The 14,007-nt window shown below is 44.2% G+C and overlaps 1 protein-coding gene across 11 annotated transcripts in view; it reads left to right on the top strand.

The window, feature by feature from the left end:
- Nucleotides 1–14,007, top strand: part of LOC147431979 (uncharacterized) — a 125,751-nt gene that overhangs the window by 49,733 nt on the left and 62,011 nt on the right. For 10 of the 11 annotated variants that reach the window (XR_015185486.1, XM_086491798.1, XM_086491801.1 and 7 more), the window contains exons 2-3: nucleotides 7,759–7,905; nucleotides 8,058–8,300. The exons of the other annotated variant lie outside the window; for it this stretch is intronic. Coding sequence is in view for 9 of the 10 variants with exons in the window: in XM_086491798.1 (XP_086347924.1) it covers nucleotides 7,759–7,905; nucleotides 8,058–8,300 (390 nt within the window). In the remaining variant the exon portion in view is untranslated. The remainder of the gene's footprint in view (nucleotides 1–7,758; nucleotides 7,906–8,057; nucleotides 8,301–14,007) is intronic. 11 annotated transcript variants of the gene reach the window in all.

The raw sequence follows: 14,007 nt of genomic DNA, 5'->3' as shown, positions 1-14,007 counted from the left end.
TTCTTGCTTCACACATGAGTTAGTGTGAGTGTGTATGCCATAATTCCTTGTAAATTCAGCCCCCTCTCTCTCTCTTGGTCGACCCCTCTTGCTATTTTCTCTTGCTAGCACCTCATTGGACCTCTCCCAACTTAGCCAATGAAAGTTAAGTAGCATAAGTGATAGCCTTCTGACATGTGTCCCCCTTTCCCCTTTTATGAGAGTTTGAGGTAATTAATTAATGCAACTAAACTCTCATTGGACCCCTTTGTCTCCTAGCCAATAGGAATCAGGCAAGCCATTGGGTTGCTAAATGCTCATTGGACCCCTTGGGAGACTGCCCAATAGTCTTCTAGAGAGCTTAATTCTTGTAGTGTAAAGGAGGCTTGTAGTATGTGTGTGTGTGTTTCTCTCTCATCCCCTACTTGAAAGGCTCGCGCCCTCCTTTGTAGGACTTGTGAAGACTTTTGGTACACACACAAAACATTCAATATTCCTAAGCTTTTGACCTTTGGACACAACCTTTGAATTTTGGAACATTAGCATTTTGGAAGTCTTAATGGGATGAACCTTAGGGTCTTTAAAGCCCATTGTTGCACATTGCTCTTTTGCAGATGCCCCCCCCTTTGGATCCCTAAATTTCCTCCTTTGGATCACTACTGTGGCCGGTGTGCCAACTTAACCAATATTCTAGCTTTTTCTCCCCTGGCACTTTCCTATATTAAATGATGAGTTTAACATGAGAAAGTCATTTAAGAGAGTTAGATATTAGTTATTATGACATTACCTCTCTCTTCAAATCATAGTCGTCCTCGACTATGGGGTAGATTATATAAATCCTATTCATTAGTCCTTTTTCTAGCGGGTAGAGGATCCCTATGTTACCCTATGACATCGTTCCAGAATGGATGACTAGTCCATTTGGTCCTTGAGAGCCTAAGCTTCCGCAAGCATGTCTGCACATTAGTCCTATATGTTCCGTCTTTATTTTGCACTAATAGCACACATGAGCAAAATGGAGATGAGCTAGGCCTAACCATGCCCTTCTCAACTAACTCATGCACTTGCCGCATAATCTCCTCTTGTTGAGCTTGAGAAACTCTATAAGGAGGTTTTCTTAAGCGGTGAACTTCCTGGAAGAAGTTCAATTGCATGGTCATCATTGCCTTGTTTAGGAGGTAGTTCACAAGGGATGTCGTCAATAAAGACATCTTGAAATCCCTTGAGAAAATTGGATAACTCTAATTCCTTGTGAGTGTGTATATTTTCTTTTGCTAAAACATTAGGTTCATTTTGAGAATCTTTAACAAAAATCATGTACACAGAAATAGAGCTCTTTATTGACTTATTGAAAGCTTGCGTATGTACAATGGGTATGGTGTTACCCATTTCCTTAGCATCTATGTATATATCTTTTTCCCTGAACTTAAAGTAGATTTTCCTTTCAAGGAATTTAACATTGGTAGCCATGCGATCAAACCGTGGTGCCCCTAGGATTACATCCTCGTGCTTGAGAGGAGAGATAAAGAGGTCCTCTTTGTCCACATAGCTTTGGACATATAGCCTCAATTTCCCAATTAAGGGAGAGACTGAAGCTTCTTGCCCCTTGAAAGCACCATCTGTGGCGGGTAGGACATCTCCCACCTCATAAGCTTGTATGCCTAGCTTGCTGCCAACTCTGTGGATATGGAATTGTGAGTAGAACCAGGGTCAAAGAGAATAAAAGCATCATGTTTTGTTACCTTTCACCAAGCATGGCATAGAGAAGATCCTTTGTGGTGAGTTTCCTCCTCTTGGATTTCGACCAAGGTAGCTCTAGGAGGTTCATGGAGGATGTTCTTTTGGGGACAAGCGTGGTACGCATGCCCTTGCTTGTCGCACTTGAAACAACGGTTATCCTTGCAATTAAGCTCGAGTGACAAGCTTTATCTGGTGTTTTGGAGACGTCGTCTCTGCAAACTTGATCTAAGCATGCATACTACTTCATTTTTTGTGCATAATAAAGAAAAAAAGAGTCTTATAAGACAAAAACTTTGTTCATTTTAAACATTTGTAATTTGCTTACTCTAGGAAAGCATTGTAAGCATTGACAAGGTTTAGGTTATCATTTAATAGTATGCCTTGTATCCATCTAGCATCTTTAAAGGGATAATTCTTAGACTTAATAAGATATCATCGGATAGTCTTACCACCTCTTAGTACCTTGTCATCATGTCGGGGAATGGACTCAGGATGCAACACCTCTTCTTGGTCCTCAATCTCTGGTGGGTCTTCAATAGTTGGTTCTTGAGGTGGCTCTCCTTTGTAAGGCTCTAATAGGCTCACATGGAAAGCATTGTGTATGAGCCAATTGCTGGGCAACTTGAGTTATTAGTCCATCTCATTGATTGGCATAAGAATCTGGAAGGGACCATAGTACCTTTTTGCTAACTTAGCATAGTACTTTTGGTGTCTTGTTGGATTCTTGCCCGTCCTTAATCGAGCCTTGGGAAATTTGAGTAAGACCCAATCATTTTCTTTAAAGGCTTGGCTCTTTTGTGCTTGTCAGGAGCAGCCTTTTGCCTTTGATGTGAGATAGAGATAGCATCCTTAATCTTTTGGAAAGATTCTTGTAGGTCTCAGCTATACTCATACTGCAGTGAAGATCTTCCCGTGTACCTTAAGTAGCAGGGGACTTTTTGATCTTTCCTATCTCAAAGGGTGCTTTTATCGTGGAAGTATGTACAATGTTATTGTAGGCATACTCCACTAAGGGTAAGTACGTCTCCCATTGGGATCTTTGATCTGCTTATGCTACATAGGCCTTTAGTAGATCGAGAATTGTTAGGTTAGCTATTTCACTTTGGCCATCCGTATGCGGGTGATAGGCCAAAGAGAAATTTAGCCTTGTTCCTAAATTCTCAAAGAGACCCTTCCAGATATTACTGGTCATTCTAGGATCTCTATCCGACACTATGGACATTGGCAAGCCATGGTACTTGAAGATTTGTGAAATGAAGAGGGTTGCCATTTGATGGGTTTTGATAGTCTTTTTGACATGTAGAAAATGAGCTTGTTTACTGAGCCTGTCTACTATCGTCCATATTCCCGTATTCCCATGGATAGACTTAGGCAATCCTACGATAAAATCGATGGATATGCTCTCCCATGGTGAATTAGGGATTGGCAAAGGTTGAAGCAATCCAGGTTGCTTCTCTCTATCAAACTTCGTCTTTTGGAATACCACACATTTAGAAACATACTCTTGTATGTTTGATTTCATGGTAGGCCAATAGAAATATGTTTGAATCCCTTTTAGGGTAGACTCAATGCCTCTATGCCCTGCATAAGGAGGAGCATGAGATTCATACAATACTTTCTCACGTAGTGAGCTAGTAATGCATAGTCTATTGCCAATGAGAAGATAACCATCTTGTAAAGTAAATGGTTCCTCTTTCTTTCCTAGTGCAAGGGATGAAATCACTTGTCTAAAGTCAGGATCAATAGCCTACTCATCTATCATAGAAGATAGATCATTGTGAGTTGCTATGGAAACTGCATTCACTCTTGGCCGTCTTGAGAGTGCATCGACTACTTGATTATGATTTCGAGGAATGTGAGCAATATGAAAATGAAACTGCAAAAGGAAATTTTCCCACGTCATCTGTTTGTCGGAGAGCTTGGTCTGCGTCATTAAGTACTTAAGACTTTGATGATCCGTTCGCGCAGAATGAAAGGAGTCCCCAATAAATAGTGCTTCCATAAGTCTAAGGCATGTAGAACGGTGAGGAGTTCCTTTTCCTATATGCCTAGAGCTTGCTAACGGGGTCAAGCCTTCGACTTTCATAGGCTATGGCGTGCCCTTCTTGGAGCAAAACAGCTCCAAGGCAATCACCACAAGTGTCACATTGGACCTCAAATGGCTTTGAGAGATCTGGAAGTGTAAGCACAGGTTGAGAGATAAGCTTTTCTTTAAGCTTTTCGAAAGCATTGTTCTCCTTGGCAGAACATGTATACCTAACATTTTTCTTTGTTAGGTCATGTAATGGTCCTGCAATTTGTGAGAACTTTTCTATGAAGCATCTATAGTATGCGCACATACCTATAAAGCTTCTTAGTTCATGAAGATTCCTTGGTTTAGGCCATCCTTTTATTACCTCTAACTTTGATGGATCCATTTTGATGCTATCTTGAGAGATAATGTGACCTAAATACTGAATGTCTTTCAAGAAAAATTCAATTTTCTTTTTATTAACATAAAGTTTATTCTCTCTTAGAACTTGAAATATTACCTGGAGATGTTACTTGTGTTCATCTAGTGAATTAGAGTAGATGATAATATCATCAAAGAACACTCTAGTAAAGGTTCGGTGAGGCATGGATAGATTCTCCATCAAGCGGTTGAATGTGGTTGGTCCATTGGTCAAGCCAAAATACATGACAATATATTTGTAAAGACCAAAAGTAGTGCAAGATGCGGTCTTTACAATGTCTTGATCAACTATCCTTATTTGATGATAACCAATTTTTAGGTCCACCTACTGAAGTAGGTGGACCCTGGAGAAGACTCGGGCAAAGCAGAAAAGGGCTGCTGATCGTCATCGACGTGAACTTTTGTTTTCACTAGGTGATTGGGTTCTATTGCGATTTGAAAAGGCAAGATTAAAGAAGATGGAGGGCAAGGAAAGGTTGTTTCCAAAGCTCAATATGTGCTCCTATAGGCCTTTTCAAGTAATTGATAAGATCAACGATGTGGCATATAGGCTAAAATTGCCAGACAATTGGAAGATTCATAATGCATTTCATGTGAGTTTTCTAAGACCTTCTGTGGGAGATGTGCCGGAGGATATGCCAGTTGAAGATCAACCTGAAGTTAACGAACTTGATATCCAAGCAGATTTTGGCACATAAAGAAAGAACTGACATCATTAAGCATGGCTACAAAGCGGGTGCTTTGCATCGTTGGGTGCATTAGCTAACTAAGCTACGATGTGCGTATGGGTGCCTTTGTTTAGGCATAAAGTGAGCTATAAGTATTTGGTTAGAAGTATCTAGTTGAGTTTCTAAGCTATGATGGGTTCTGTCACAATTTACTAGAAGAGCATAATTTTTTATCTAAGAATTTGTTTTCCTTTGCAAGAAAGAAACTAAAGATAGTTAGGATAGTGTATTTGAGATGACTACCAATGAGTAGTCACAAGGTTTAGTGGATTAAGAACAAAGATATTGCACACTTCCACTTAAAATCCTTACAAGGTGCCTATGACTTGAAAACTCTAGTAGATCGGGGTTATACTCACACACAAAAAGGATTGATGCCTTGGAGTGTGGGGTACAATCAATAAGGTGACATGATCATGAAAGATTGCTCATTATGAGTATGTGGGCTGATTGCATGAAATACTTTTTATCTCTTTTAAGGAATTTTAAATCGATTTTCTAAAGCTAGAAATGTGTTGTACTCAAGAAGAGCTTTCATTTGATACCCATATTGATGTTTCTTTTTGTCAACAGTTTTCCAAAGAAGGAAGTGCTAGAAGCTTTTAGAAGATTCTAGACAAGTGGAAGAACACTTGTTGCAAAGCTACCAAAAGATGGGACACTTATCCACCTTTTTGACATGTGGTTGGACATTTGTCAAAAGGCTCCCTCACTTTGCTCTTGAGGCAACCTCACCTCACAATATTGTCCTTTTTTCCCTCACGTAGACATCATCTTCTTGCTGAATTTTATGTCCAACATCAGTCCAAGAAGCCTCCATGTTACCTCTATCACGTCCCTCTACATCTACCTTCTCTCTATCTTCAAGGAGTCAATTTTCTCTCTCTATCTTACCGTTTTTACAGTAGCAGACCTAAAAACGTGAAGATTCAATCTTCTCCTTGAAGCTAGAAGCTCTCTCTTTTGCTCTTGATGCAACCAAGAAGATGGACTACTACTATTTTTCCAAGATGGGCTAAACCCACTATTGGGCACTGACGACGTTAGTGGGGATGTCGTGGTATTTAGTCAATACTATGCATGATGGAGCTGATGGTTATATTGTCTTGTGGGTGACTACCATGGGTCTATACCTTGCACTTTCCTTCAAGGGTGAATCTGGGCTTATCCTGGATTGATCTACGTATATAAATGTTGGAAGGTTCCCTCTTATGTTGGTAGTTTGTGTCTATACATGTGCTTATATCACATCTTGCATGATCTATGAGTGTGAGTCTACTTTAACTCATTCTCGGGTTGAGTGAACGTGAACTCAATCCTAAGGGATTTGGATTGAGCAGAAATACATTTCCTTCCAAGGGGGGACATCTTCAACCCTCATTTTCTCCCTTTATTGTCTCTTTGGATACTGTTGTGAACATTTTTATGAAGTGTTTCAAGTGTGGATTCTTAGTACTCTTTGTTGTACAGGGTGCTTACAGCTAAACGCTCTTAGCTCCACCCCTTGTTTGTACCATGAACCCTCCTATCCCTATTATTGGTTTCTCTTGACCCTCTCCATCATCGACATCTTCTCCCTCTACATTGGCTATTCTTGCACCCTCTAGGGCAGTTGATATTGGTGGTACTTTTACTCCTGTATCCTCTGCCACACATATGAAGCCCAAGGTTCCTCCTAAATGGGCTCACACTTTACTTCAAGATAAGGGTCTTCCGAACTTTATCATCCATGATTAGGTTTCTACTCATCGGGTGACTTGTAGTTCACATCAAGTGAATTATACTCTTATGTCATAGGGAGATTATGTAGAGGAGGCTATGTCTCACTCTCATTGGAGAGAGGCTATATTGCAAAGATGTCTTGTACTTGAGAGCTTATTTCTCTTCCATTCCGCAAGAAGATAATTGGTGTGAAGTCGGTATTCAAGTTGAAATTTCATTTTGATGGCTCTTTCGAAAATTATAAGGCTCGTCTTGTTGCTTAAGGGTATGCTCAAAAGGAAGGCTTCTACTTTGGTGAGACTTGCATTCCCATTGCACAATTCACTACCGTACGTGTTGTGATTGTGGCTGTTGCACATTATGGATGGCTTGTTTATCAAATCGATGTGACCTTTGCTTTGTTGAAAGGTGATTTGGAGGAGGAAGTTCATGTGGAACACCCTCCTTGTTTTGTCATTGATAATTGTAAGGATCGTATCTACTTGTTGGCATCCCCAAACTTTTGATTATATTTGAATGGGGTATCTTCCTCTTCAAAATTGTATATGATTCTAAGCTGTCAAGAAACTTGCTTCAAATGCCTTTGAAGTCATAAGGAGGCAATAAACTGTTGGAACTACTTTCTCCTCCCCCAATCCATGTTTGTGGGCAGGACTTTGGGTTAGGCTACTACCAGCAGCTGTGAAAAGATTGATTTGGATTATGAGAGGCATTTCCCTCAGGGGGTTTACTATATGGAGATCTTATGTAGGTATTTATAACACCCCATATTCTACATTTTTCTATGTACCTAGAGACCTGTTATGTACCGCCTTCTTGATAAAAAGACCCCTTATGTATTAAAATTTCCAATTTAAAATACCCTAATCAAAGCCTTTTGTTGAACTCACATGCTGGTGTACATATTTTTCGAGTGAGGCTCCTTTGAAGCTATAAAGTCGGCATTGCCTTACGGTTTTTCTTTAGTTTGGCGATAACTTTTCTCCTCGTCTTTTGTTTTGCATGTCCTTTGGTATTTGCCTTGGGCCTTGTACCTTGGAGTGTTTTCGATGAATAAATCATCTTTTGCATTGATAAAGTCAGTTGTAATATTTTAGTGGACTCACAGCTTTGTTCCATATCTTCTATTATTGTCAGGTTCATAGGAACTAGTGGAGATTGCAAGTTCAAGTCAGGAACTTATTGGGCAGTTGGACTAATAGTTCTTTTGGTTCTATACTTTCTGGTATTCTTGGGCATTGCCTTCAAACTTCGGAAAACTGTATCACCTCTAAATGAGTACAGGTTGGTGAATGGGAGGCCCAATTTGAATTTGTACTCTGGGATTGCAAATCGCCCCTTGTGTGTACTATTGGGCTTATCAGTATCTTTTGGTGCTGGTGAAAGAGCTCTCTTGCTGATTACTATTTTCTGAAAAAAGCAGTACTTGATTACAGGTTGATCCGAAGGGGAGGAGTACTTTCGTTGTTTTTGTTCCTCCTTTCTCTGGTCATTCTTGATACAGATACTAATAAGAGACCAGTGGGTCGTTGCCTTCTATCGTCTGCAGTGGCGAGCACCATCTTCTACTATTTCTGGGCAAGAAATGGTGTTGTTGTCTACAATGTACTGTTTCATAAAGAAGAGTATTTGACTAAGTTCAATGCTGAGCTTAGAAGATCACCTAGCCACCATGAAAGGTAAATGTAAAGAGTCTATGTCTACTAATTTTGTTTGTGAAGCTGAACCTAGAGTTCACGTCTCCAGTTTCTATTTTGAAAGTAGATAAGTCTCAATTGATAGGAAATCATTAGCATCTGATGGCCACGCGCTGATATCCCTGTAGCCTTCGCCATCGCCCCATCCCCACCTGCTCCCTCGCCTCATCCTTCCAGCTCGCCCCCCCCCCCCCCCCCCCCCCACCTTGACCTTCCCTACCTGCTCGCCTACCCTGCCTGCTGCCCTCGCCATACCCCCCTCCCCACCCCCCCCCCCCCCCCCCCCCCAACTCAATTCCCATCCCTACCTCGTCCCTCCCTATCTGCTCGCCTCCTTACCCTTGCCCTCCCCTCCTAGTCGCCTATCCTCCCCCCCCCCCCCGACAACTACACAAGGATTGATATGGAGAGTTATGTCGGGAAGGAGATGGATGCTGTAGGGGCGGACGTTCCTCTTCGAGGAACCTTTTCAGGAGACCCTTATGAGGCCCTCCGACCCCCCCCTTCCGCTTCTGCAATAGGTATTCATCTTTCTTCTGACACCTTGCGCGCCATTCACGAATCTACTGTGAGCTTGGAGTCCTGTTCTTTGGCTTGTAAAGTGGTGGGAAGTCTATGCTCAGCAAGGCTATTGAAGGACTACTTTCAAGCTTTGCTTCTTCACGTCAATTTTAAGATTGTGAATGTCTCCCCTCTCGGGAGAGGCTTCTTCAGGGTGCAGTTTGAATCTGAAAGTCAAGCCATGGAGGTCTTAGCACAGGCCCTGTGGACTTTCATTTTGCCTTAGGCTTTCTTGCCAGATTGACACAGGGAATGGATCTAAATGGACTTGTAGGTGGAACTGCAGTTACAGCTATATTCCCAGGACTTCTTCCAAAATTTTCTCTGCATGTTAATGAAATTGGGAGATGTATGGGTTTTGTGGTTGGAGTTACTGTGATTCCTGATGATGAGGATCCCACAATCTCCATAAGGATGGTGCTCTTCCCATCCTTGGCGAAGAACCCTCCGCAATTTATTTCGCTTCCGACCATTCATGGGGGAGAAATTTTACAGAGGGTTTTCTTCATTGGTCTTCCTGGTCACTGCTTTGTTTGTGGCAGAAAAGGCCATGTTGCTGCAATTGTACTCGACGTAGGATTTCTCCTGATCAAAGGCAGCAAGCTTCAAAACAAGAGGCACTTCATGCGAATGGGGGATTGGAAGATCATTTGGTAAGGAGAAGAAGTGAAGCAGAGAAAGCTAGGAGGAAGGGAAGAAAAGAAGACGACGAGCTAGGAGGACAGAGGCTACAAAGCTTGTGTATAGAAGAAGAGAAAATGTTTCTCCTCTCTCCGCGGATACTACTTCTTCATCAGCTCTTCATGATCCGCCAGTTGATTCTCAGGGCAATGATTTGGATATCAATAGTAGTTTTGAAGGCATAAAATCAGCTTATGAGCGGCATTTTCCTTCTTTGGTAGAAAGTGCTAAGAAGTCTGCTGAGTCTTTGAAGACGCCTAGGAGGTCTTAACCCCCATATCTAGCCTTGATTTGAGGCAATCTTGTATCTTAGATTGCCCTAGGATTTTATCTTTTGGTGATACCATTTATGGTGTTCTCTCTCTGTATTATTCTGATGTAATTCTACCTTGGGGTCTGTGCCCTTGAGGTGATTTTAATAGAAAGATTTTCTCTTTTGGAAAAAAAAAAAAACTCTCAATTGATAGGGCTGTTATTGATTTGTCCTGTTGTTAAGATGATTTGACATAAAATATGAAATGTCTGGGTCCACAGTCAATGCACCAGAGAAAAGGTACGTTACGGCACAAGGAATGCCAAGAGAAGTGAGGAATCCACAAAAATATAACATACAAGAGGAGTGAGGGATACGATGCATTCGAGGAGCCAGTAGATGATTACATGGGAAGAGTAGTATCTAAATTATAGACAAAAATCCACAGAAGTACAAAATAAACCACATGTAGCAAAGGGAAGGCAATTAGGCATAGGAGGAGCTCCCTTGCATCCCACAATGTTTCCTATCACCTTTACAAGGGCTCCCTCAGAGCAAGTTAGGCCACTTGATGGGGCTTAAGTGCAATATTTGCACATCAAGTGATAGTTCTTGTTCTTTTTACTTGCAGATAGTTGGGCGGTATTCTGTCATTGCCCTGTTTCGCTGTGTGATTGTTTGCTTGTTTGTGTTTTGGTTTTTCCTTTTTGTTTGCTGTGCTTGCTTTGCCTGGTGGATTGCATGTGCTTGCTTGTGGGGTTGTGTGGTATTCTTGTGTTTTTTTCTCCTGGTTTTAAGGTCTTGTGTTGCTTGGTGGTGGCAATGGTATTTGGGTACAGTGTTAGTCACTCTCTCAAAGCTGCCTTTTGTCATATATATATATTTTTTCCGAGAAAAAGATCCTTCTATTAGTTAATGAAACTGCCCATAGGGCTACAACCACCTCTTCGAGAGAGGGCTACAACAACCATGATGGGGAGACTCTCCCGATGAAAAACACTATATGTACAATGAGGCTACATGAAGAAATGGGGGGAGGGAAGAGCCACACAGGTGGACGGTAGTGCCATCTGAGTACACTTTGGGCCATGGTGAAAAAAGGCCCAGGACATCAAAGTCGAAGGAAGGCCTCTTTGCGCTCTTTCATGTGGTCGGAGTTGCCTTGAAGTCTCTCGAGCTGTCCTCTAAGGGTGTGGATCAGCTCTAACCAAAGATCGCGAATAGTCTCTGCTGGTGGTACAGGGCGAGCCTCAAAAATGCGGAAGCAACGGGCCTGCCAGATGTGTCAGGCCACTGATGAGCTCCCAGCACTCCTCTCTCACTGCACCACTCCTGTGGAGTAAGCTCTGTGGCAAGCTGGAGTGTAGGTCGCCCCCCCTGCATCACTATCATCTTGCTAGTGGAAGATAGCTCAAATTGAAGTGCCGGGCCCGTGAGAGTGGACCAAGCAGCTGCCCCCCAATTGTACTGCCGAGCTGTGGAAAGAGCAGGCATCAACCGAAGAACACGAAGCCACACCTGCTGTGCCAAAGGACAATCCCAAAGACAGTGACTCTGACTCTCCACAAGATGGTCACAAGCTGCGCATGCGGCCGAGAGACCACTATGCACCAGCTTGCTCCCAACTGCTGTAGCTCTGTGTGCGACCAGCCATTGAAACAAAGTGACTCGCCTCGGCTGTCTGGAGTCCCACAACCTCTCCCAAAAAGCTACCAAGAACTCAGCTGCGAGACCCTCCTCCTGCCAATGATGTGCTGCAGTAGGTGAGCCTCTCTCTGTGCTGCCAGTATGTGACGTCCCGGTCGAACAATGTACTGAAAGAAAGGGACACCTGGGTGGTCTGCAGAAGAGAAAGGATCCCTCCAAAGCCACTCTCTAGGATCCCACTCTACTCGTGTTAGTGGACAACACTCCCAAGCCCACAGTCTCCAGTGTCCAGTCTCAAGAGCAGCTGGGTCAGGATCGATGACACAAGTCCTCCCACAGATGCCCACCACTCGGATCCTCTGAAAACAGCACTCTGCCAGGCCACCTGCGGGGCCTCTACTGCAACTCGCTGTAAGCGTCCCTCACCCTGTAAATCGAAAAACAGGGAGGGAACAGTCTCTGAGCAAGCCCGAACTGAGATGAGAATCTCCAGTTGTGTGAAGGCTCCCATCCATCTGGGGCGCTGCTGACTCGAGAGGTGTGAGCCACTCAGCTGGAACTGCCTCAGAGATGTCCTGGCACATGCTCTGCACCCCTCTAATGCCCTGAAGTTGAAAGCCCTGTAGCTCCTCTGACAAGCCTGAAAACTGTAACCAGTCACCTAAAGAGCGTGCTGGACCCACTGCCATGGGACCCTAGGAAACATGAGGCCGACTACCAACCAAGTGGCCTCTCTGAGTGCTAACCAGGGGGTTCCAAACAAGGGGCTGTCGCAGGCGCTCCTCCGTGCAAGTAGGCTGTTGCTGCTCCAGGCCTCGCCGCAAGTGCTCCCAAGATCGAAGCAAACCCACAGCGAAGCGGTCCTCCAGTCTCCTGCTCAAACCAACTCTGCGCATCTCTGTGAAGATCCATCTGGTCAAAAGGTTACCAGGGGCCTCCTGCCTGAGGCACCCTAGCACGAAGCCGCTGTACCACGAACTCCTTCCAGGGCTCCTCACCTGGAAGAAGTCCTCGGACGATAAACTTCCCAAGAAGGGCTCTGCTCTGCTGTGCTGGGTCGATGATCCCAAGCCCTCCCTGTGAACAAGGAAGAGTGATGACTAGCCAAGCCACTATGGCCCGGGCTGTCTGAGTGTCACGCCTTGACCAAAGGAAGTTCCTGATCAGCCTCTCCACCTGGCTGATACAAGAACTCGAGAAGATCCAGCAAGAAGTGATGTACCACATAGTAGCCAACAACACCTGGTTGGCCACTATAACTCTGCCAGCCAAAGAAAGTCGTGCGGAGCTCCAATGTAACAACTTCCTCCTGATAGACAGGAGGAGGGGAGCAATCTGCTGCTCGGGAGACAAGCCCAAACCAACCTGATAGCCCAAGTACCGAACTGCAATCCTTGGGGGGATCCACCTAAAACCCTCACCTGGCATCCAATCGGGTACAGGAGCACTACCAACCGAGAAAGCCACTGTCTTTCTCCAGTTGATCAGTGCGCCAGATGCACAACAGAAGGTCTCAAGAGGCTGCTCACAGCTGTGGAGGTTGGCCTCCTGGCCATCCAAGTATAAGGCTGAGTCGTCAGCAAACACAGCGTCCAGGAGCTCATCGCCCTGAATAGGAAGTGCTAAGTCCCGTAGACCAACCTGCTGCGACACCAAAAACCTGCTCATCGCCTCAGCATAGAACAGAAAGAGGAATGGGGCAAGAGGGCAGCCCTGTCTGACCGAACTTGTGAGCATGAAACGATCACCCCTACCTCCTGACAAAGCTGACACCCCTTTGATCCAAGCATCTGAGAAGCCCAATCTACGTAGAGTGCCCTCCAAAAAGTCCCAGTCAACTCTGTCGTAGGCCTTCTCAAAATCGAGAAGAAGAATCACCAGATCCTCACCACGGAGCCGCACTAGGGAAGAAGCCTCCCAAAAAGTAAAGATGTTGTCAAGGATACTGCGCTCCTTGACAAAACCTGTCTGAGTCCCATGTATAAGGCTCTCTAGAAGTGGTTGGATTCTCAAACTCAGAGCCTTGGCAAGCATTTTGTAGGCTGAGTTGAGGATGGTGATGAGGCGCCACTGTCGAATCTCATCCAAGGAGCCACCCTCCTTGGGAATGAGGTATATGAGACCCTCACTCATGCTGTCAGGCATCTCTCCTGTGTGCAAGATGTACTGAAAAGCACTACAGAGATCTGGGCCAAGCAAGTCCCAATACTCCAAGAAAAAACTGGGAGTCAAGCCATCCTCACCTGGACAGCTACCACAGGGGAGTGCACTAAGAGCCGTGTGCAGCTCCTCAAGCTGAAGTGGCAGCTCAAGCCTCTGACACATCTCCTCAGTCACAAGGCAAGGCATCTGTGCCCACACTTGCTCCCTGCATGCATCCTGACGCTCTGCAGACAGTAACTCACGGTAAAAGTCAATAGCAACTGCCTTAGCAAGACTCTTGGTGAGAACATTTGCAGGGTTATCCTGTGTATTGATCTTAGTCAAGGTGACTAGACCATCCTCCAGTACCTGACGTATGAAGTGGTATTGCACATCTATGTGTTT

The sequence above is a fragment of the Adiantum capillus-veneris genome, chromosome 20 (assembly GCF_014529385.1).
Source record: "Adiantum capillus-veneris isolate H3 chromosome 20, ASM1452938v2, whole genome shotgun sequence".
NCBI classification, from domain to species: domain Eukaryota; kingdom Viridiplantae; phylum Streptophyta; class Polypodiopsida; order Polypodiales; family Pteridaceae; genus Adiantum; species Adiantum capillus-veneris.
Note: the sequence above shows the minus strand (reverse complement) of the source record. Positions and strands in the feature narration are given on the sequence as shown.